Source organism: Onychostoma macrolepis, chromosome 06 (genome assembly GCF_012432095.1).
Source record: "Onychostoma macrolepis isolate SWU-2019 chromosome 06, ASM1243209v1, whole genome shotgun sequence".
Taxonomy (NCBI): domain Eukaryota; kingdom Metazoa; phylum Chordata; class Actinopteri; order Cypriniformes; family Cyprinidae; genus Onychostoma; species Onychostoma macrolepis.
The window spans coordinates 16,651,818-16,673,251 of NC_081160.1; the positions used below are offsets into that span (position 1 = coordinate 16,651,818).

The 21,434-nt window shown below is 35.8% G+C and overlaps 1 protein-coding gene and 1 long non-coding RNA gene across 3 annotated transcripts in view; one reads left to right on the top strand and one right to left on the bottom strand.

Annotated features, from left to right (window-relative positions):
* Positions 1 to 16,871, top strand: part of ryk (receptor like tyrosine kinase) — a 57,631-nt gene extending 40,760 nt beyond the window's left edge. For both annotated transcript variants that reach the window (XM_058778217.1, XM_058778218.1), the window contains 6 exons: positions 3,290 to 3,359; positions 8,573 to 8,705; positions 11,487 to 11,596; positions 12,018 to 12,177; positions 14,962 to 15,098; positions 15,776 to 16,871. In XM_058778217.1, the coding sequence (XP_058634200.1) occupies positions 3,290 to 3,359; positions 8,573 to 8,705; positions 11,487 to 11,596; positions 12,018 to 12,177; positions 14,962 to 15,098; positions 15,776 to 15,887 (722 nt within the window). In that variant the 3' untranslated portion in view covers positions 15,888 to 16,871. The remainder of the gene's footprint in view (positions 1 to 3,289; positions 3,360 to 8,572; positions 8,706 to 11,486; positions 11,597 to 12,017; positions 12,178 to 14,961; positions 15,099 to 15,775) is intronic.
* A 1,547-nt stretch (positions 16,872 to 18,418) lies between these two features.
* On the bottom strand, positions 18,419 to 21,425 carry LOC131542009 (uncharacterized). The gene is made up of 3 exons (XR_009271639.1): positions 21,325 to 21,425; positions 19,722 to 19,775; positions 18,419 to 19,249 (listed from the first exon to the last, which is right to left on the bottom strand). It is a non-coding gene; the product is annotated as an uncharacterized LOC131542009 (long non-coding RNA).
* Between the last annotated feature and the right edge of the window lie 9 nt (positions 21,426 to 21,434).

Genomic DNA, 21,434 nt, shown 5'->3' on the forward strand with positions numbered 1-21,434 from the left:
AGGAACAAGTGGCGGCCGATTATGACATCACTGGCTTTGTCGTGCCGCACAGCGTAACCGGAAGCTAGAGAAACCATTGTCTAGTATGAATAGGTGTTTCTGTGTGTATTTAAGGGTGGAAATTGTGTTAAATGTATTGTTAATGGACTGTGTTTTTTTTTTATATATATATATATATATATATATATATATATATATATATATATATATATATATATTATATTATATTATATTATATTATTTGGGGTGGCAGGGTACATGTATTTGTATCGAACCGTCACGGTACGGACATCTCGGTTCGGTGCATGAGGCCTTACGACGAATACAGGCAAATCACCCCCAATCCAGAAGGGGGCGCCCGCAGTAATGCAACGCTGTTTGATAACCGCCAGCAGAAGAACAGTGAATGCCATGAGTTGCGCACTTGAAAACAAAGCCCACTAGACAGTGACCATGTGATGATTTTGAACACCTCTCTCACATTGTCTGACAAAGGAGTATACTTTAAAGGCTTGCGCTCTCAACTGTTTGCAAAATGGAGCTTTGTGCTTGTGTGTCCTACCTCTCTCATTCGGCACAAATCCAAATATACCATAAATAATCCATATATAATCTGAATGCTAAACTATTATTTATTATGTAAATTATAGCCTTTGTACTTCAGTCGCGTTACAACGGTGACTCAGAGGCGCGCACACTGATGTTTGGCTCACTGTATTTTATTTTGATAAAGTACCAACTGCGCTGTCAAGTTAGCAATGCTGGAACTGATGTGTTGTGTGTGTGTGTGTGTGTGTGTGCTGTTTCTTTATACTAGCAGAATCAACTTTAAACACATTGTCTTATTAATAATCACTGTATAAAGGTCTGCTTTGATTTGTGTACACTCACAATGAAAACAAAACAGATTTTATATAACGTAGTAATATTTAGTATTTTCACATCTAGATGGAAAAAAATGTAATTTGCACTACTGTCTGCTCAAAATAAATGAAAAGAATTTCTTTTTTTTTTCCCCTGTTGTAGCGAAATCGTATCAAACCGAGGTACGTACCGAACCGTGACATCTGTATACCGTGCCACCCCTTTATATGTAGATAGATAGATAGATAGATTAGGGGTGGGAATCGCAGGGTACCTCACGATACGATATAATCGCGGTACATGACTCATGATAACGATAATATCACGATACAGCGATTCTGCAATAATCTATATATTTCTAGAAAATCCTATAATGATACATCACGATATCGGTCTAAACAAAATGTCTGTGAAAAGGTTAAGTGCAAGTTTTCTTTCTTTATGCATGTCCAAACTGTTAGAAAACAGCAAAAAAAAAAGTTCTGTAAATCAATTTTAACATGTTGAGTAGGTTAAATTAATCATTTTATTCTTGGACTTATTAAAGGCTTACACTTTTCTTTTTCCTTGTGTGTAAACAAACACATTTAACTGCTTATCAAACAGAAAGAAAAAAAAACTAGATAGATTGATGTAATATAAACCTGGTACATTTCAAAATTTACCTGGAGTGCTTTCTCAACCTTTCTGCTCCTCTCATCATAAAAACGGAGCCCCACACGAAGAAATAGCTGTTCACATTGCATCTTTTTCGTGCTCAGGTTCATTATTTCAAATGTAGACACGCGGCAAGCACGCACACTTCTGCGCCGCCATTGTGCCTCTGACAAGGTTTTGTTTCGTCCTCCATGCCATAGGTGCAGATTTGTTTCTGCTGGTCGGTGCCCACTATTCACACTGCATAACGCGCACTTGTAATATCTGAGAGCGAGGGAGAGCATCCAGTTTTGTTCACAAATGTATATATGTATGTGTATAATATACTGTATTTAGCAGTAAAGCTAATGGAGAAGGATCGCGATATATCGCCATATAGATTTATTGTCCCACCCCTAATATAGATCGGAAGTGATTAAGTATAGATGACAAATAGATGTGGTATTTGTGTGTGTGTTAAATGTTATTCTTACCTGTGAATGGTATGGCCCAAAAAAGGGGCGGGGTTTGGCCTATATTAGCTGAGGCCAAACATAAAGACAGTGCTTGTTTACCAAGTCGATGCAAGAGTGCTACTGCGGTGCCTCAAGCAAAACCCCTTCGTATATTGTGGATACCTGTTTGTTGCCTGAATATATCATTGTTGGATTATTTTCTGGTTTATTTTTCCCTTTTGTTGTTTATTTGGTACTTTTGGATTTTTGGGTGTACTTGTATATATTCTTCATTGTGGACAATTTTTCTGGCACTGTAAATAAATTCCACCTAGCACAAAAGTGTTTTTGCGAGTGAGCCATCTTTTTTTACATCCCTTCACGGACTCACATTTTTCCCCGAAGGTGAGCTGGTGGGCTCGTCTTCATCACATACGGTCATTATAAAAGAACTTCATTATTGTTTATTTAATTCTAACAAATAAGTTCTTGTTAAAAACTAACCAAAATTAAAAATCATTTGCTTATAATGTCCACACAGGAGAGACTTGATGTTTCCAAACAAAAAGGAAATATATCGGCATCGGCTATCGGCCGAAGAGAGTTGAAAACTATCAGATATCGGCAAAAATCCAATATCGTGCATCCCTAAAATTTTGTATACAATAAATTACGAGCTTCAGAGCGTGCAGACGAAAAGCAGACATGTTATCTTATTTTCACTTGCTGGGAACACTGTTCTGGGAGTTTATTTTAACAAAGCACTTTGACGAGACTTTGCTCAAGCATTTTAGAATGACAAAACTAGAATTTCGGATGCTGTGCAATGAGATCGGTCCATTGGATGATCCAGTTTTATGATGTCCCATGACAAAGTAACGTCTTGTTTTGATGCACATTAAAAAATGTATTCGGTAAAAGTGTTTCCATCGTAATTTATGCGCATGGTTTTTTTTTACCAGATAAGACATTTATCCTATTTAGTTGTGCATAAGTTGTTTTTGTTTTTTTACTTTTTTTTTTGTTTTTGTTTTTTAAATGCGCATTTGTAGAATTTACGCGCCCCTTGGCGTTTCCATCCAGCGTTTTTTTTTTTTTTTTTTTTATAAATTTTTTATGCAGTATGTTCAAATATTTCCTCCTATCCTTTAGTGCTGCTTGACATTTTAAGATCTGGCTTTTTCCAGATCTTTGAGGGTTTACTTTGTTTTGATTGGTGTGTGGAGGGATGAGAAGACTTTGTCAGTTGATTTTCTCAAGTTTCCCTCACGATTGGGTTGTCCAGGTTTGCAACACACATCCCTGACTCTTTGTTCTTGCATTTGGTTGTGCAGATCACGCCTCAGAGGTACAGGTGACCATGATGCTTACAGAAAGCTGTAAACTACGGGGCCTTCACCACAGGTGAGTTACAGCCACCATGTGCTGCTTTCTTGATGCTTGAAGAACTTGCTCTATTGCGAAATCTGCTGTGCCATTCTCACATTATAGCATTTCTTTAATTTGCAATATTAATCCTGAACTGAGTTCAGGATTTGTGTTGTATTTACTATATATATATATATATATATATATATATATATATATATATATATATATATTTTAGTAAAAGATAACACTTTTAAGAACCGATCCAATACTAAAATTCTGAGTATCTGCCCATACCGATACGATACCTGGGCAGGTTTTTTTTAATCCGTGTTGAATATTTATACCTCAGTGTGTGATGACGTCATCATGACTTTGTTACACACACAATCTACTAAATATAGACAACTTCATTGTAAAGAAAAACAACAAATTAATGCACATTTAATTAGGTTATTGGATAATTCAGTAGCAAAAGTTACTCTAGAAAAATCATGAGTGCACAATTATATAAAATCTAAAATTAGTGGGGAAAAAACATTATTTAGTGGGGAACAAATAAAAGTGAATAAGTGTAGGACTAAATCTAAAATGATAATGTAAAATGATATACATTGCTCTTTGTATTGTTGTAAAATACATTCAGGAAAAACAAGTAATATATTTATACAGGTGCATCTCAATAAATTAGAATGTTGTGGAAAAGTTCATTTATTTCAGTAATTCAACTCAAATTGTGAAACTCGTGTATTAAATAAATTCAATGCACACAGACTGAAGTAGTTTAAGTCTTTGGTTCTTTTAATTGTGATGATTTTGGCTCACATTTAACAAAAACCCACCAATTCACATCTCAACAAATTAGAATATTTCGTAAGACCAATAAAAAAAAAACTGTTGAAAAATTGTTGGCCTTCTGGAAAGTATGTTCATTTACTGTATATGTACTGAATACTTGGTAGGGGCTCCTTTTGCTTTAATTACTGCCTCAATTCGGCGTGGCATGGAGGTGATCAGTTTGTGGCACTGCTGAGGGTGTTATGGAAGCCCAGGTTTCTTTGACAGTGGCCTTCAGCCCATCTGCATTTTTTGGTCTCTTGTTTCTCATTTTCCTCTTGACAATACCCCATAGATTCTCTATGGGGTTCAGGTCTGGTGAGTTTGCTGGCCAGTCAAGCACACCAACACCATGGTCATTTAACCAACTTTTGGTGCTTTTGGCAGTGTGGGCAGGTGCCAAATCCTGCTGGAAAATGAAATCAGCATCTTTAAAAAGCTGGTCAGCAGAAGGAAACATGAAGTGCTCCAAAATTTCTTGGTAAACGGGTGCAGTGACTTTGGTTTTCAAAAAAAACAATGGACCAACACCAGCAGATGACATTGCACCCCAAATCATCACAGACTGTGGAAACTTAACACTGGACTTCAAGCAACTTGGGCTATGAGCTTCTCCACCCTTCCTCCAGACTCTAGGACCTTGGTTTCCAAATGAAATACAAAACTTGCTCTCATCTGAAAAGAGGACTTTGGACCACTGGGCAACAGTCCAGTTCTTCTCCTTAGCCCAGGTAAGATACCTCTGACGTTGTCTTTGGTTCAGGAGTGGCTTAACAAGAGGAATACGACAACTGTAGCCAAATTCCTTGACACGTCTGTGTGTGGTGGCTCTTGATGCCTTGACCCCAGCCTCAGTCAATTCCTTGTGAAGTTCACCCAAATTCTTGAATCGATTTTGCTTGACAATCCTCATAAGGCTGCGGTTCTCTCGATTGGTTGTGCATCTTTTTCTTCCACACTTTTTCCTTCCATTCAACTTTCTGTTAACATGCTTGGATACAGCACTCTGTGAACAGCCAGCTTCTTTGGCAATGAATGTTTGTGGCTTACCCTCCTTGTGAAGGGTGTCAATGATTGTCTTCTGGACAACTGTCGGATCAGCAGTCTTCCCCATGATTGTGTAGCCTAGTGAACCAAACTGAGAGACCATTTTGAAGGCTCAGGAAACCTTTGCAGGTGTTTTGAGTTGATTAGCTGATTAATGTCACCATATTCTAATTTGTTGAGATCGTGAATTGGTGGGTTTTTGTTAAATGTGAGCCAAAATCATCACAATTAAAAGAACCAAAGACTTAAACTACTTCAGTCTGTGTGCATTGAATTTATTTAATACACGAGTTTCACAATTTGAGTTGAATTACTGAAATAAATGAACTTTTCCACGACATTCTAATTTATTGAGATGCACCTGTATATAAATATATACTGTAAAATGAAAAGACATTTCTTTTAAATGTATAGCACAGTAATGAGGCAGAAACATATGATAGATAAGACGAACAAGAAAGGCTATTAATAATCTTTCAGTGTGCAAAAGTATTATGATACTAAAGGCTTCAAATACAGAGCGGCACAAAGCACTTATGCGCATCCCGTGCGCAGAATGATGTGCTTGAAGCAATACGGAGTCACAGCGCACAGCGCTCTGCAAGTCCGCATAGAAAGGTTCAAAGCACAAAGTGAAGAGATGTTAATGCGTAGTGTATTAAATCTGTGCGATTAGTTTGAGCCTTTTCTTTTAACAGTTTTAAATTTCAGTTACTGTGCTCGTTAAGAACATAGTGCTCTCTAGTCCAGTGTTGTGATCTAACAGACACCAACACGATTTTGAAAACAGCACGAAGATAAAGTCCTGCAAGATAAAGTCCTTTTATGCAAAACCTTTTATCTTTATTTACAGATCAAGTATAATATTAGGAACATTTAATAATCTTGCAGAGAGTTTCATCCAGTGTTAATTTTGGCAGGCATTTTTGATTTAGTCTTCATCTTGAAACGAAAATGCTTAGTCACATTTTAGTCATTTGAGTCTTTCGTAGTTTTAGTCGACGAAAAGTCATTGCATTGTTGTCAACTTTTAGTCATTACTTTTAGTCAAACTGTAGTTACTAGCATTTATTTTGGTAGCTATTTTATATGTAGTCATTAATAGTCATTAATTCTTTCTTTTGACCAAATCAATTAAGCTTATGAGAAATTTGTATCAAGGATTGAATTTGGAAAAACTGGAATAAATTTTCATTTTTTGGTAGAAATACAAATTAAACTCATTTTTCAGATACAGTAGATTTACTTAACACGTATACATTTATTTAACATCTTTTGTTGGTTAACATTGATGACACAGATAGGTATTTAATTAGGAAAGCCGTCCCTTTAAGACAGAAGGCATGCATGTAATACTGACACACATTCAGTTTTCACCCACCTGTTTACGTTCACTTAAGCCATAACCGACTGTATTTACGTGAGATACTCTACATGATAGACTTTGGACTGCTGTGTGTGTATTTGAGCACTAAGAACTGAGAACTGATCGCGCGCTGTATGAGAACTGAAGAAGTGGAGCGTGCACGAGAGAGAGCACTTCTATCAGCGCGATTCCGCCTATCGCGTCTTCACTAACTTTAAATTAATCGACAACAAATTGTGACTCCCGGGAAAAACGGGATGTCTGGTCACTCTATCCCTAACCCTTCAGGTGCTTAGGCCATTGTTTCAGATCGATAGTTTGCGTTTTGGTAGACTATCTGTCCGATACCCAATCCGGCAGAAAGTGCCAGTATCGGAGCGGCGCACCCCTAGAATAAAGCTTGCCATAGATGTTTTAAATCACAGGGACCTTATCACCGTTTCTTACATTTTGAGCACGGAATACCTATAGAAGTTCATTTCACATTACAAAAAATCCCTGTAACGTCATCAAACACGCATGCTGACACGCATGCTGGTTTCGAGAATGATGACATAATATACTTGTGTATATAAATATAAATTACCATACTTTCATGAAAGGTAAATTACCCTGTCCACAGTAGAAGCATGTTGTGTAATGTTTGAATGTTGTAAAAGCAATATGATGACCACAGTTGCAGCTGTGACACTTCTATGACTACTAATCTACACACTTCCTCTGCTGTGTGAATTACTGTCTTCCTCTGCATTCTTTCTTCATTAGTGCATTCTTGTTTACCAAGTTTCCTTCATAGAAATGAATGTTTACATGAATGTTCTGCATTTCTGATGGACTATTCTTATAAATCGCATTGTGCCGTAATTGTAATTCACATTAAGACAAAAACTAGTGTAAATACGTCACTAAAATACACTTCACAAATCCAGTGACTAGTTGTTCTCTGGTGTTGGCTGTATGACAAAAGATTTGAGCAAATCCAGTTCTGGGTCCAAGGCTGGACATTTTATATATGCTAACATATAGGCCTACTGGTACCATATTGGTTATCTAATATCAACAGATATTAGAAATTTATCAGTAATTTATATATCAGAGTAACTTGAAATGGGTCTTAAGTGTAAAGTTGATATTTAAAAAAAAAAAAAAAAAAAAAAGCGAATTGTTAAATAAAATTTTTACTGAATGTTAAAAATCAATTTTTTATTGTACATTATATTGTTGTGATGCCTAAATTCACTTGTGGTGTTTGTTTTTTGACTTATTTTTAATTTAATATGTGTGTGTGTGTGTGTGTGTGTGTGTGTGTGTGTGTGTAATATGTAATTTAAATATTAGCCATTTATTGGCCATTGGTTATCTATTTATTGATGAAAACTGCGGAAACCCCTGAAAACTAAAAATATTCATACTGAAAAAAATACTAACAAAATTAATATACTTTTGACATGAACTGCAATGAAAATTAAAATTTAAACCGAATACTAATTTTGTAATCCTTGTAATCTATTAGTATCACTTCACATATTTAATATCACTTCATCTTTATTCATAATCATTTTCCTAATATTAATATAGCAGCATTACAACAGCCCTGAGGTCAAACATTCTGTTTAGATTTTTCTGTTTCCCGCTTGGTTGCCTTTTGGGATGGGCTCAGACCCATATCCTGTCCTGAGCGTTCCGAGCTTTGCAGTCACGCAGACCCGTGTCTGAGGTTAAACGGTCAGAGCAGCCCGTGACTTAAATTTTTCCTCTTCAGAAATGAATCACTGATTGAAATAGTCTTGTACAGACCAAGTACCTTAGGGTAACATGTCACTTCCTGTCTACTTTGTGTATCATTGCTAGTGGGAATCTAGTAACATTAAGTCATTTCTCTAATTCTTGTTTCAATTGTATTCACCACTCATTAAATGTGGTGTTTTCCTGCCGAAATGTGTTTGAAATCTTAACCTGTAACCACTCGCAAAATATTTTTTGGTCTGTTCACTCTTAGGAACCTGTTACCTATCAGCCATGTGTGTATAGAAGATGGTGAGAAGCCCATGGTCCTGTTGCCCTATATGAACTGGGGAAATCTTAAGCTTTTCTTGCGCCAATGTAAGCTTGCTGAGGCCAACAACCCACAAGTAAGACTTCCACACAATGTATTTTTCTTTTCTTTTATTTTTAAGTGACATTTGTGACACTTTTTATTTTATTTTTTAAATGACATAACTGCCACAATAATCTTGACCAAGTCTACCTAATCCATTTGTGTTTGTATAATCAAAGAGAGTTTGTTTGATATCAGAGGACTCCTCCTTTGCTCTGATATTAATTTAGTTGAAAAAAACCCAGCACACTTATTTTACTGGTTGTTTTGTTTAACATGTAACATTTAAACCGCATCGACATTTGCACAGAGAGTGGTTTTTGAGCAGTGTGAATTCAGCTAATGCTAAGTAGCATAATGAGACTCCTCCTCCTGTTAGCTATAAATCAGTTTGAGGCAGATGTTTATATTAGAGACCCTCCAGCAGAACACCTGGAGTGTTCAGGTAGTCCTGATTTAATTGCTTCTAAACAGTGACTTCATTGTGCAGATCCTGTCAAGATCGAGTTAACTTTCTATGATAGGTGCTTTACAGTAGTTTACTGTTCACAATCGAGCCTTTGTGATGTTATCTCTGGGCGGTCTTTCATTCAGCTGCCACTGAACCCTCTTCAAAGACAAGATTACATATATTCGATCAGTCAGACCAGTGTATTCTTAAAATGGTTAAATGGGTGCTTTAAGCTATCAATTTTTTTCTCTTCAAGACCAAGCTTGTTGTGGCAGTGTTGTTATACTTCCTGCCTCAATGCACAATTGTCTTTTTTTGGAAAAACATAAATCATATAAACTGCCCATGCTGTAGTTAATACCCTGCACTTTTGGTATTGAAAGTGGATGATTTACTTTAGTATTTATTGCCAAAATTTTCACCTCTCACCTGAACTGAATCTTAGATGTATGTCAAAACTACATACTTTCAAAATGACTCTGTCTGAATGACTAGTCAGTCTTAAGGAAGCACTGTATAATTAGGCTGTTTTAGAGTCTTGTACCCTGTCCACCAGATGCTGATCAAACACCTGGACAGAGACAGACTGAATGGAGCAGTATTCAAGGACCCTGAGACCCGTTTTTAAAAGTTAACGCCGTAGGGAAGTGCAACGTTGCATTCTATGTGCATTACTGCACATAGATCAGCATTTAATAAATAAATAATAATGCTTGAATGTAGAGGAATCAAATAAATAGGGTATAGATTTTCTGCATAAACTATGCATGTATGATGTATTGTTATATTTTGTGTATATACATGACCATTCAGAATTTTGAGTAGGTTTTTTTTTTTTTTATGCTTTTGTTCCACAAAGACACATTATGTTGATCAAAAGTAGCAGTAGAGACTTGTTGATAGTTTCACATTTCAAATAAATGGCGTTCCTTTGAATTGTTCTACTTATAAATGATTACTGAAAAAAATGCATTACAGAAATCCACAAAAATATTAAGCAGCACAACTGTTTTCAACATTAAAAATAGGAAGGAAAAAAAAGTTTCTTGAGCAGTAAATCATCATATTAGAATGATTTCTGAAGGATCGTGTGGCACTGAAGACTGGAGTAATGGCTGCTAAAAAATCAGCTTTGGCATCACAGGAATAAATTATAATTTAAAATGTCACATCAGAAAACAGTCAATTTAAGTTCTAATAATATTTCACAATATTACAGTTTTTACTGTGTTTTTGATCAAATAAATGTAGCCATTGTGAGAATAGACTTTTAAAAGATTGTATATCAGCCAGTGTTGTATAATTCTCCTGTTTTTACTTCGATTACCTATGCAGTCAAAATGAATATTTTCCATATTGTACATAAAAAAGAGAAAAGAATGTGATGCCTAAATTCACTTGTAGCATTTTAAAACAGCTTTTTGTTTTTAGCATTTTATCTTTATAACACTGCGACATTGGACATTTATTAGGTATTGGTTCTAAAATAATAAATGTGCATTTCTAACTAAATCATTGCTCTCGAGTGATTTGCAAATGGGAATAAATTGGAATCTTGTCTTCTCAAAGAGGGCTTTAGCATGTTGACGGACACACACTTGCTGTTAACTGCTGGCACACTAAAGCACACCCTCTCAGAGAAGTTGCGTGTCTAAATCGATCCCCTTTAAGGCATGACAGCTAAAAAGAAAAGGTTGAGATTTAAAAACGCACTCTCATTGACCATCCCTACCTTCTACGTGTTTGACATGTAGTCTCTCTTGAGTAAACATTTCAGTCTAATCACTCTAACCAAATTCACACTGAACAAACAGGAATGAGCATGCACCATCGAACTCATCTGACACCTGAGTTTGTCATACACTGCAATTATTTTGTTCTAAAGCCTTGTGTATAGTTCATCTGAAAAGCCACGCATTATGTTATGACCTTGTCAGTTAGCACCCAGTGTTTCTTGTTGTGTCTGACTCAAGATAGATTATACAAGGATGCCTGCAGTTGAGACACTCCCTCTAAAGAGTTAAAGTGTTAGTGTTTGGCTATGCATCTAGGTGCAGGGGATGTTTATGTTTAGTGAGGTAACTGTCATTACATCAGACGTCAGACTCTTCCTACCAAATGAGATTCAGCAGAGGAACTTGTTGCTCCATCAAGTCTGGTTTCCTAAGAGGTGAACCGTAACCACAAGCATCTGCTTACCCACTTGTCATGCGTCTCACTTTTTGGTTTCTCTTGCTGGACCTCTCTTAATAGAAAGATACAACTTTTTTTTTTTTTTTTTAGACACCGAGTGACCTTTAAAATGTCTTATTGGTCACACAACCATTTCGTCCACTCTCTCTCTCTCTTGTGTTACCCACACAGGCCATCTCTCAACAAGACCTGGTCCACATGGCAATACAGATTTCATGTGGGATGAGCTATCTGGCACGGAGAGAGGTTATTCACAAAGACCTGGCTGCCAGAAACTGTGTGTAAGTGCCATTTGACCTCATGTTCTCCCACTATTTACCATTTTACATCAACTGTCCTTCACGAATCAGTATAAAGCTCTACACCAAGTGTTACATATTGGCATTGGCTGTAAAAAAAAACAAATAATAATAATGTACAGGCAAATAGTCATTATTGCAATTACATTATCATACAATTATGATAATGACTGTTCAGATGTGCATTATCGCATTTGTCATTGGTAATCGCCAAATAAATAAAAGAAAAATATTGAATTAAGCGTAAAGCATTTCATTTTTTAAATGTATTTATTCTGTCTATGCATTCTTTATCATCCATTTGCATTAGTGTGTAATATAATATAATATAATATAATATAATATAATTTTTTATTTTTAGACGTTTTAGTTTTTTAAATTATTTACTTATTTATTTTTGTAGAATTGATAACAGTATGCAAGTGAAGATCACAGACAACGCGCTGGCCCGTGATCTCTTCCCCATGGACTATCACTGCCTCGGGGACAATGAGAACCGACCCGTTCGCTGGATGGCTTTGGAGAGTTTGCTTAACAATGACTTCTCTAGTGCCAGTGATGTGGTAAGAGTCGCTGCTTCTTTATGCCTTTTTTTGCAACAGACTGTAACATGCACTCACATAATATTTTGTTTCATAGCAGCAGCAGGTGTTCTCTAATGTATTGTTTTCCTCTTCCTATGGATATTTTGCTTATAAAAGAATGTTGAACCCTTTTAGTATTTTATGGCACTGGTAAAATCGCTATCATTTTTAAGATTTGTGATTGTGTCCCAGATCCTGGTAACAGATTTAAAATTGCGTAACTTCTTTGACGTCATACGGTCTGCTCCATCACGTATTGTTATTGCTGACAATTACAGTAATCATGCTTCAGGTGCCCATGAATATGTTGAGGCCTGTATTGTCAGTTGCATTAACACACATTTGAATTACACTAATATGTTTATATTCATGTAATAGGCGTACAATCAAATTTCAGAATTTCGCAAGTCTGCATATGCGCACAGTGCAAGGTAAAGGGAGAGTTCACTCAGATTAAATTACCATCATTTACTTACTCTTATGTTGTTCCAAACTCCAAAGACTTTTGTTTATCTATGAAACAAATTAATGTTTTCTGTTGCTCTATTGAATGACCATTACACTAGAACTTTAATGCGTCACAGAGTTCATAAAGACATTGTAAAAAAAAAAAAAAAAAAATATGAATCATGCGTATGAAGTCTTCTGAATAAACACGATCACTTTATATAGTAAACAGATTTAACTTTGGCATTTATTCACATAAATATTGATCAATGCACATACATGGAGCACATCAAATATGGTAAAGGAAGCTCAAACATGCTTTCTTGATGCATGAAAACCAGTGAGTTTTGTTCTTGTGCATCAAGCAAATACGGATTAAACCACTCTATTTACATCAATTACTTTTATAATGTCTTGTTGAAGTTTTGGTGTAATGGACTTTCAGTGGAGGGACAGTAATGTCTGGTTTCATGAAAAATATCCTAACATCTCTCTTGAAAAAAAAAATGTATGGGTCAAAACAACATCAAAGTGAGTAAACGAGGACTGAATTTGTATTTTTGGGTGACCTATCCTTTTAACCAAACTCAAGCCTGGAGCATTTTTGTATTTCTGAGAAAAGTGCATGGGGAAGAAAATTGTGTTTGTCTGGCAACACGCTGTACGTTCCCGTCTTTCTCACTCAAAGTGCCAAGGAAACAACCCACCCTAGACAGTCAGGAAGGACTGAACGCCGCCTGGCTGCCTCATAAATGACACACCGGGCCAAAACCTGTCAGCAATCTGACCTCTGCATCCTTTCAATCTAACAGAACAATAGTGTCTGGTGCTGCCCTCATGCCAGGAACAATTATTAAAGCGTTGTTTATCATAATACAATAGGAGATGGTGATGAGCAGTGGCCTGGTATGGAAATTTACTCATTTACTAGGATACGCAGGAGATTTGTTTACCGTAAGGACCTGTAGTGCAGGATACCACCCACCCATTCAGATTAAAGACAAAATGCCAGATCACCAGTGGATGTCAACTTTGATCTGTGCCCAGTTTTACCTCTCATAGCCTCTTAACGACACAAGACAACATCCTTTTATATTTAAAGAAGCCTGTCTGTTTTTAAATGTCTAGAAAGAAAAGATGGGCATGATTGTCTTCTAATGAATAGGGAGGATTAAATTCAAACGCATTCTGCAGTCAAGTGAACATAATTTTTACAGTACTTTAACTGTTTAGCATTTTCCAACACATCTCCCTGAAGGGCAGACATACATAGAACTGTTTGTAAAGTAACTTTTGCACTGAATGTAATGCAGATTTTTATAGTCATGTTGCTTTTTATATCCAAGATTATTGACACATCTAATCAACTTGATTGACTTGAGCATTATTTATAACACGAGCTGTAATTACACTAATTTGCACTTCAGTTTGTTTCATAGATATTGATGTAGAACAAACATCTTTATGCATGTTAAATTGGCATGGCTGCTTATTTATTAGATTTGAAGCGTCTTAAATGTCTCAGTGAACAAGCTGTGATTGTGTCCAAAATCAATGGAAAGAATCCACATTTCCTTCTTTTGTGTTACTGGAATGCTTTGTTTCCAGAATGCTTCCATTGGCCCTTAAATGGCCTAACGGGGACCTCATGGCTCAAACAAATCCAGATAGGGGCACTTTTTTTTTTTTTTTTTTTTGGAAACAGTCTCATATTTATATGCTTTTCTGCAGTTACATGATTTGTGATGATTCTCCATTTTAAATTGTTTTAAGGAATGCACTGATATTTAAAATTCTGACTGATGCAGATAAGCCAATAATTATTTATTTGATTTATATTAATAAATATAATTTTATATTAATATAAATGGATAATAATAAAACGACTTAAAATCAACTAATTTGTATTAACAAAGGATTATATTTTGAAATGTTTATTAATGTTTTGATTTAAAAATAGCACTAATAAATTGTTCTTAAAGATGTTATGAACATGAATCTTTAAAAACAGTATTTTTAAAAACATCTCATTCTTATATTTATTCTTATTTGATCATAACTACCTGGATGCTGACTTTTTTTCCCCCTTCCATCTGTGACACTCCAAGAAGCTTCCCATATATCCTATATGAAGATTCTAATAGGATTATGTTTCTGCATTCAAATACTGATCTGTAAACACTATCTGTTTGTTTACTAAATAACGTCCGGCTCAAGTGATCTCATCACTTGTCTAAAGGGAGGGATCGTCTTTCTGTTTCAGTCATTGTGTGTCACTCAGGCTGCTCTGAGCTCTTGTGTGTTGCTTCCTTACAGTGGGCTTTTGGGGTTACTCTGTGGGAACTGATGACCTTGGGACAGACTCCTTATGTTGACATCGACCCCTTCGAGATGGCTGCCTATCTGAAGGACGGCTACAGAATAGCACAACCCATCAACTGCCCCGATGAACTGTGAGTTTGGTTCAGACATTTAACTGCTGTATTTGAATCAATTTCAGAATAAATATTTATTTTAAAATAACATGTGCAGAGTTAATATTGCAAAATAAATAAACTCTCTGACTGGCAGTGCTCCCAAAGTATCAGTAACAACAGCTTTCTTAAATCTTGATGAATTTGTAAGGGAACCTTTAGAAAATGAAATGGACAGTTTGATCCGAATACAAGAAGTCTGCACAATCTGAACCTTATCGGCATCCTGCAATAGTTAGGGAACCGGAGCCGCGGTGACCGGACCAGCCAGGAATTACAAAGCAACGAGTGCTGTTGACCATGTCAGTGACCCAAACACAGCAAGATTTATTGTCTTACGCGCACTCACCGGAACACAGTTTAGAGAACGCAGGAAGAGCTAATCAGCATTGGATCACAGCTTCGCACTCTTTCCCTCCAGAGAATAAGTGATGAATGTGTTCTGCGGCTTGCCTTGTGTGTTGGAAAGCCTGAATAGAAACTGAGCGATAAGGCGATCTCAACTTTCACTCAAGCCCTTTTCGAAGGTTGTTGCTGTCAAGTGTAATCAAGACCAATAAGTCTCATCAGATCAGCTTTTTCTTCTTTTGATCAATCTGCTACGGCTTCTGATAAAAGTAAATGTTTTGTTTATATGAAGATGTTCTCTGTTTCAGATTTGCAGTGATGGCTTGTTGCTGGGCCTTGGATCCGGAGGAGAGACCAAAATTCCAACAGCTCGTTCAATGCCTCACTGAGTTCCACGCAGCTTTAGGGGCCTACGTCTAAACTCGCTCAAACCAGCTGAGTTGTTGAACAGCACTATTCCAGAGAGTGAAAGTTAATGCAGTGCCTTACTTTATAAGAAAACTAGCCATTTTGTAAAGTGCTTTTGTTTCATGCGATATGAAATGTGGCTTGGTTTGGAGGTCAGTATCTTTTGTATATCACAGCTGCATGAATATCAAGGACTATTTCTGATTCTCCTGAATATCATCCACACTTGTTTGGAATGCTGGTATTAGGGTGTCCACAGGAAGCTGCTGTTCTCTTTGTTTCACGAAGAAGCTTTTTTTCTTTTTCATAATAATAGAAATGACAAGAAACTGACCTAAAGGTCCAGTAATTTCCTTTTGGACATTTTAAATATTGCTCAGAGTTATCTGTACATAGATTTTCAAAGACTTCAGTGAGAGGAGCTTCATCTCCACTGCGTTCGGTCTTGCATTTATTTGTTTTAAAAAGAGAGAACAGGTCTCCGCTGCATTGAATGTGCAGAAAAAATGCCTCATCCTGAGCATGGCAATTGGTACGTAAACTAGATTCAGAAAAGGACAGTTTTTTTTTTGTTTGTTTTTTTTTTCCTTTTGGGACTAAAGATGGTGGAGCCCTACAGCTGACCGTAAGCTTTACCTCCTTAAATTATGAGGTGGTCATGGAGGTTTGAAGCAGCGTGTTGGGGATCCTGCAAGTCAAACTGGACTTTGGTACAGGGTTTTTTTTCAAATTCCTAAAGCTTTTGATGTTTGACTGTTCTGTGTCAGAACAATGCCTTCCTTGTATGTTTAAATCCGTATGAATACATGGACAAGAAAAGAAACATGAGTCACTGTGAATATTTGAAGTGTACGGCCTAGACACCATTTTCAAATCCTTTGTTCTCCATCTATAGGCTCTTCTTTCTATCCTTGTGATCACTGCATGTTGACTTTTTTTTTTAAAAGGGTTTTGTGTAAACTGAATTCATACCTATCAATTAAATGAGGCCTCTAAATAAAATGGGATCTCAGTTTTAGTGTTTGTGTATATTGCCTTCAATGCATGATTTGGTCTGGAGGATGGTTTTAAACCTATATGTGAACTTTTTCACCCCCTCTTAATACTTGATAGAAGCATCTATTTTTAGTAATCAAAGCTGTTGTGAACTATTCTAAAGGGAACAATTTTGCAATAGTTCCCCTCTACTCTGGTGTCATAAGTGTTGTGCTTTTAATACTTAATAACACTGTGCAAATGTTTATCTTGAGAGAGCAGCTAAAAGGCTATCAGTAATCTGTGGGCTGGCAGACTGCATATTTGTGCAATCTCTATTCACTGTAATTTTATCAGTGAAGTATATTTTTTTTTTCATAGCTGAAAGCAATTTCAAATGTTTTTATCAAATGCATGATGGTACGTTTCACTGCATTTCTGATGGCATTTTGATATAGAAGTACACATTGTGTATATAAAATTGTAAAGAAACATTAGAAGTGCTAAAGCTATGATAACTTGTTTCTTTTTATTGTTTTTGATGTCATGCAAAGAAGAAAAAAAAAAACATCTGTTGGTTTGTTGCACCCACAAAGAGGGTAAAACCTCTAAAAGTTTTCCGTTTTATGTAATGGTGTAATGGAAAGTCACTTTTTTTGAAGGCTGAATATTCTTAGTCTTCAATTGGAGTAGTGGCTTAGAAAAATGATCACGCCATTCAGAGATATTGTTTTTCTTTCCCTGGTTCTGACATGCTTTATTCTGTATAATATACAGTTTAATCTTTGCTAATGGCAAAATATGTTCAACAAATGTGTCTTAAACTTATATAAATGCATGCACACCTATCTATGCACAACATGCTCAGACATCACTCGCTGACACCATCTGTGACCTGCTCTCTGTGTACTCTGGATGTAAATGTAGCAATATAAAAGGTTAGATAATGTTTCTTAAGAAAAAATTAATGTATCTTGTATAACTGACCTGTATTTTCATAACCACTCCTTTTCATTTTCCATGGTAAGATTTCAAAAGAAGGCACTATGGGGAGTGTTAACCTTTTGTTCAGGTACTACCTTACAATAAGCTTTTTAAAAAATGATTAATTGTGTTTTAAGTAGATGATCACTTGAATGCTTGTTCTAAAATTTCTGTTCTCTATCCTATGATGCCAATTTCAGTGTTATTGCAGGTGTAGCATTTCGTTTTAATGGAGCTCTACAATTACACTACAATGACTGTCTCCATTGTTGAATGAAAAATCAAAAATCTGTCATTCACACACCTTCATGTCATTCCAAACATGAGGCTTTCGTTCATCTTTGAAACACTTTTTTTCAACGAAAGCTGAGATTTGTCTCTTCATTAAAAGTCCGTTCCCCCAAAACGTTCAGTCTTCTAAATGTTCATAAAGAGATCGTACAAGAAATCCAAGTTAAACAAAACTTCACTGGTTCTTGCACATCAACCAAGTACAATCGAGCTTACGTTTGCCATATTTGATGTGCTTTATTTTAGTGTTGATCGGTGTTTATTGGTCAATGAGGAAAAGGGTTTTCAAGCATCAAAAATAAGTGTAATGTAACTTACTTTTTCCCCCAACTATTAGAATGTCCTTCATAGAATCATACTTTTTTTTTATTTTTATTTTTTTTTACCATGATATACAGAAGGCACCCACTAAAATGCCGTTCAGTGTAATTATTTTATATGTAAAAAAAATTCTTGTTAGGCATATTTAGAACAAGAATAATTTAATGACATGGTAAAACACTTAGGATCACAGCTTAGTCTCAAAATATTAACTTAAATAATAATTTTAAAACTTTATAATTTATCACTATCCTTCAAACCACTAGGTTTTACCCATTTGTCAGCAAGAAGTTTTTGTAAGGAAGTGAAATTTTTTTTTAATATATTTTTTAGAAATACAGGTCAGAATAAGTGTTTCATTTTTACATAAATATGAATGTTATGCTGAAATGCTTTTTTTTCTTTCTTTCTTTTTTTGGCAAAATGGAAAGAATATTAGTATTGTAATATTTTTGATGTTATTCAATATCATTTAATTAGTTTTAATAATATTGCTGAGTAAATGACAGCAGAAGCAGATGTTGAAAAATAAGCATTTCATTGTACTTAGTCATTAGCTTGTCACTTTGCATCTGACATACTTGGGCCAAAAAATGACTGCTTGCTGCTGTATTTATGAATGCTCTCTGTTTGCCAACATGACTTTATCAGGATGGGTATTTTGGGTCCCCTCAATGGCCTCTCTTGAACAGAGGGAGGAGAAACGGTAGTAAGCTGCTAATATGACAGCTATAATCCTCTCTTGTTTCCCTGCTGCTCTAGCTGCTGGATCTGCATGTACTTTTTGGTGGTGCCTAGCAACTCTAAAAACAATAACACAAAAAAGCATCAAATGTTTAATACATATTTGTCAGTGCAAACATTCCTGATTTATCTGAAATATAAATGCTAAAATGATCTATACTGTGAAACTGTTGTATAACAGAATTTGTGTTATGCTGAATATCTTCAGCCTATGCTGCAGGCTATCAATCAGCCACCATCAAACCATTAGCTTGACTAGTACAGTTAAAAACACCATTAAGAGGTGAAATTATCTAAATTTAAGAGCAATAAACTCTGCTGCAGCACTGCAATTAAATCTGTTCATCATTTAAAGTGGCGGTGTCTTTTCAGAAGACTTAAATTAAACTTGAATTAAATGGATTACTTTTACAGTGTTTTATGAACTTTTTGAAGCATGAAACTTTTAGGGGGGTTGACTTTGAACCGAAGGACAAAAATCTCAGGTTTCATTAAAATATCTTCAATTGCTCACCCTCAGGTTTTGCTCACCTTGATGACAGAAATTTCATTTTTGGGTGAGCTATCCAATTTTTTGTTTTCTTCCTGCAGAACACAAAATATGATATTTAGAAAAATGCTGAAGTCCAAACAACATGGACCCCACTGACTTTTGTTTTATTGTGCTCCGCAGAAGAAAATGAGTCACAGGTTTGGAACGACATGTAATAAATGACCGTAAGTAAATGACAACATTTTATTTTGGGGTAAACTTGAAGAGAATAGCTCTGTCATAATGGAAGTTGTAAGTACTTCTTGGAAACTTGACAGAATGTGACGACAATGAATTTCAATGAGACGTAGCTGTGATTAGTGAGACCTCTTGTGCCAAATCTTACTCATTTCCAAGGTTTCGCTTCACTTGACTACAGAACAAGTACATTAGCACAATGGAGACTTGAGGCCCAGGGGAAGGCCATTAGAAAATTCTAAACCTCTAAAGGTGAAATTAAAGAAAACATTTTTCAATATATCTTGCGATACAGAAAATGTCTTATGCCTTGTATCAGGTTGTAGGACTTTGACCCTAGAGTGCAGTAATGGACAGAGACTCACATGGGCTTCGGTCATGAATGTCAGTATGACACAGCAAGCATTAAAGTAGGAGTATTGGACTTTGGTTTGTTCGTAATTACACTGTTTCTATTCCGTTAGGCAAAGAGTAGGCAAACAGCATAACACCTCCAAGCCTTAATTGTGCTTTGGAATGTCATTGTAAATAACTCATGCTCCTGCAACTGAGAGGTGTCTGCATGTAATATCCTGATTCAGGAGTTCATTGTGACTTTATTTGAAAGTGCCATTAAAAACTATTGAAGATTTGCTACTGTAAAAGCAGTGGAGCAAAAATCACTGATGCACAGACCACTTCAATTTAAAACTCACAAAGACAGCTACTATGTAATTATTAATGCCAAGTCCTTAAGACAGAAGTAAATGACTGTAGCATGCAAATAGCAACAATTTTGTTTTAACTCCCTTAATTAACAGTGATTTGGATTTCAAACAGATAATGCAGTATAAGGTTTTTGGATTTATATTGCAGGTTATATTGTGTTGTACTGTAGCCTATCAATACCATTATTTGGGTCGGTTTTGCCATATGTGTATGTTTTAGTTAAATGAGCAAATAGACTACACTGAGTAAACAAAAAGATGTAGGCCTGCTACGGTTTAATCAACATTATTATACTTCAATAATGCGTAACATAATTAATGTAGCCTACCGTATTCCGAAATAAAGAAAAGCTAATTTACAAATAGTTTTCTAATTTTAATACAATTTCTATACTTTTATATGGGCTAGCCTATATCTGGTTTAAGCTTATCTACTCATCTTAAACGTCCTTAATTTTATATTCTCGTAATATTTTAAAATGTATATTATTTTAAAATGGGGAATTTGATAATAGATAACGTTATTTTAAAAACTTATGTCAAATATCATTATTACAAATGTAAATTCAGTGAAGTAACGCCGTGCTTGCAAATACAAATAGAAAAGCAAAAGAGCTCCTGTTCTCCGGTGTCATTAAACTGAATCCAGTTAAATGATTTACACTGTTTATGATACGTGTTTGCACAGATTCCTTACCGAGTGTGCGGTAAGTCCGTGTAGTATGAGGATATGAAATCCGTCTCTGATATATGGTGAGAGAGATAACTATCACCAAAACAATCGCGCGTGGAGCAGTGGGCGGAGTC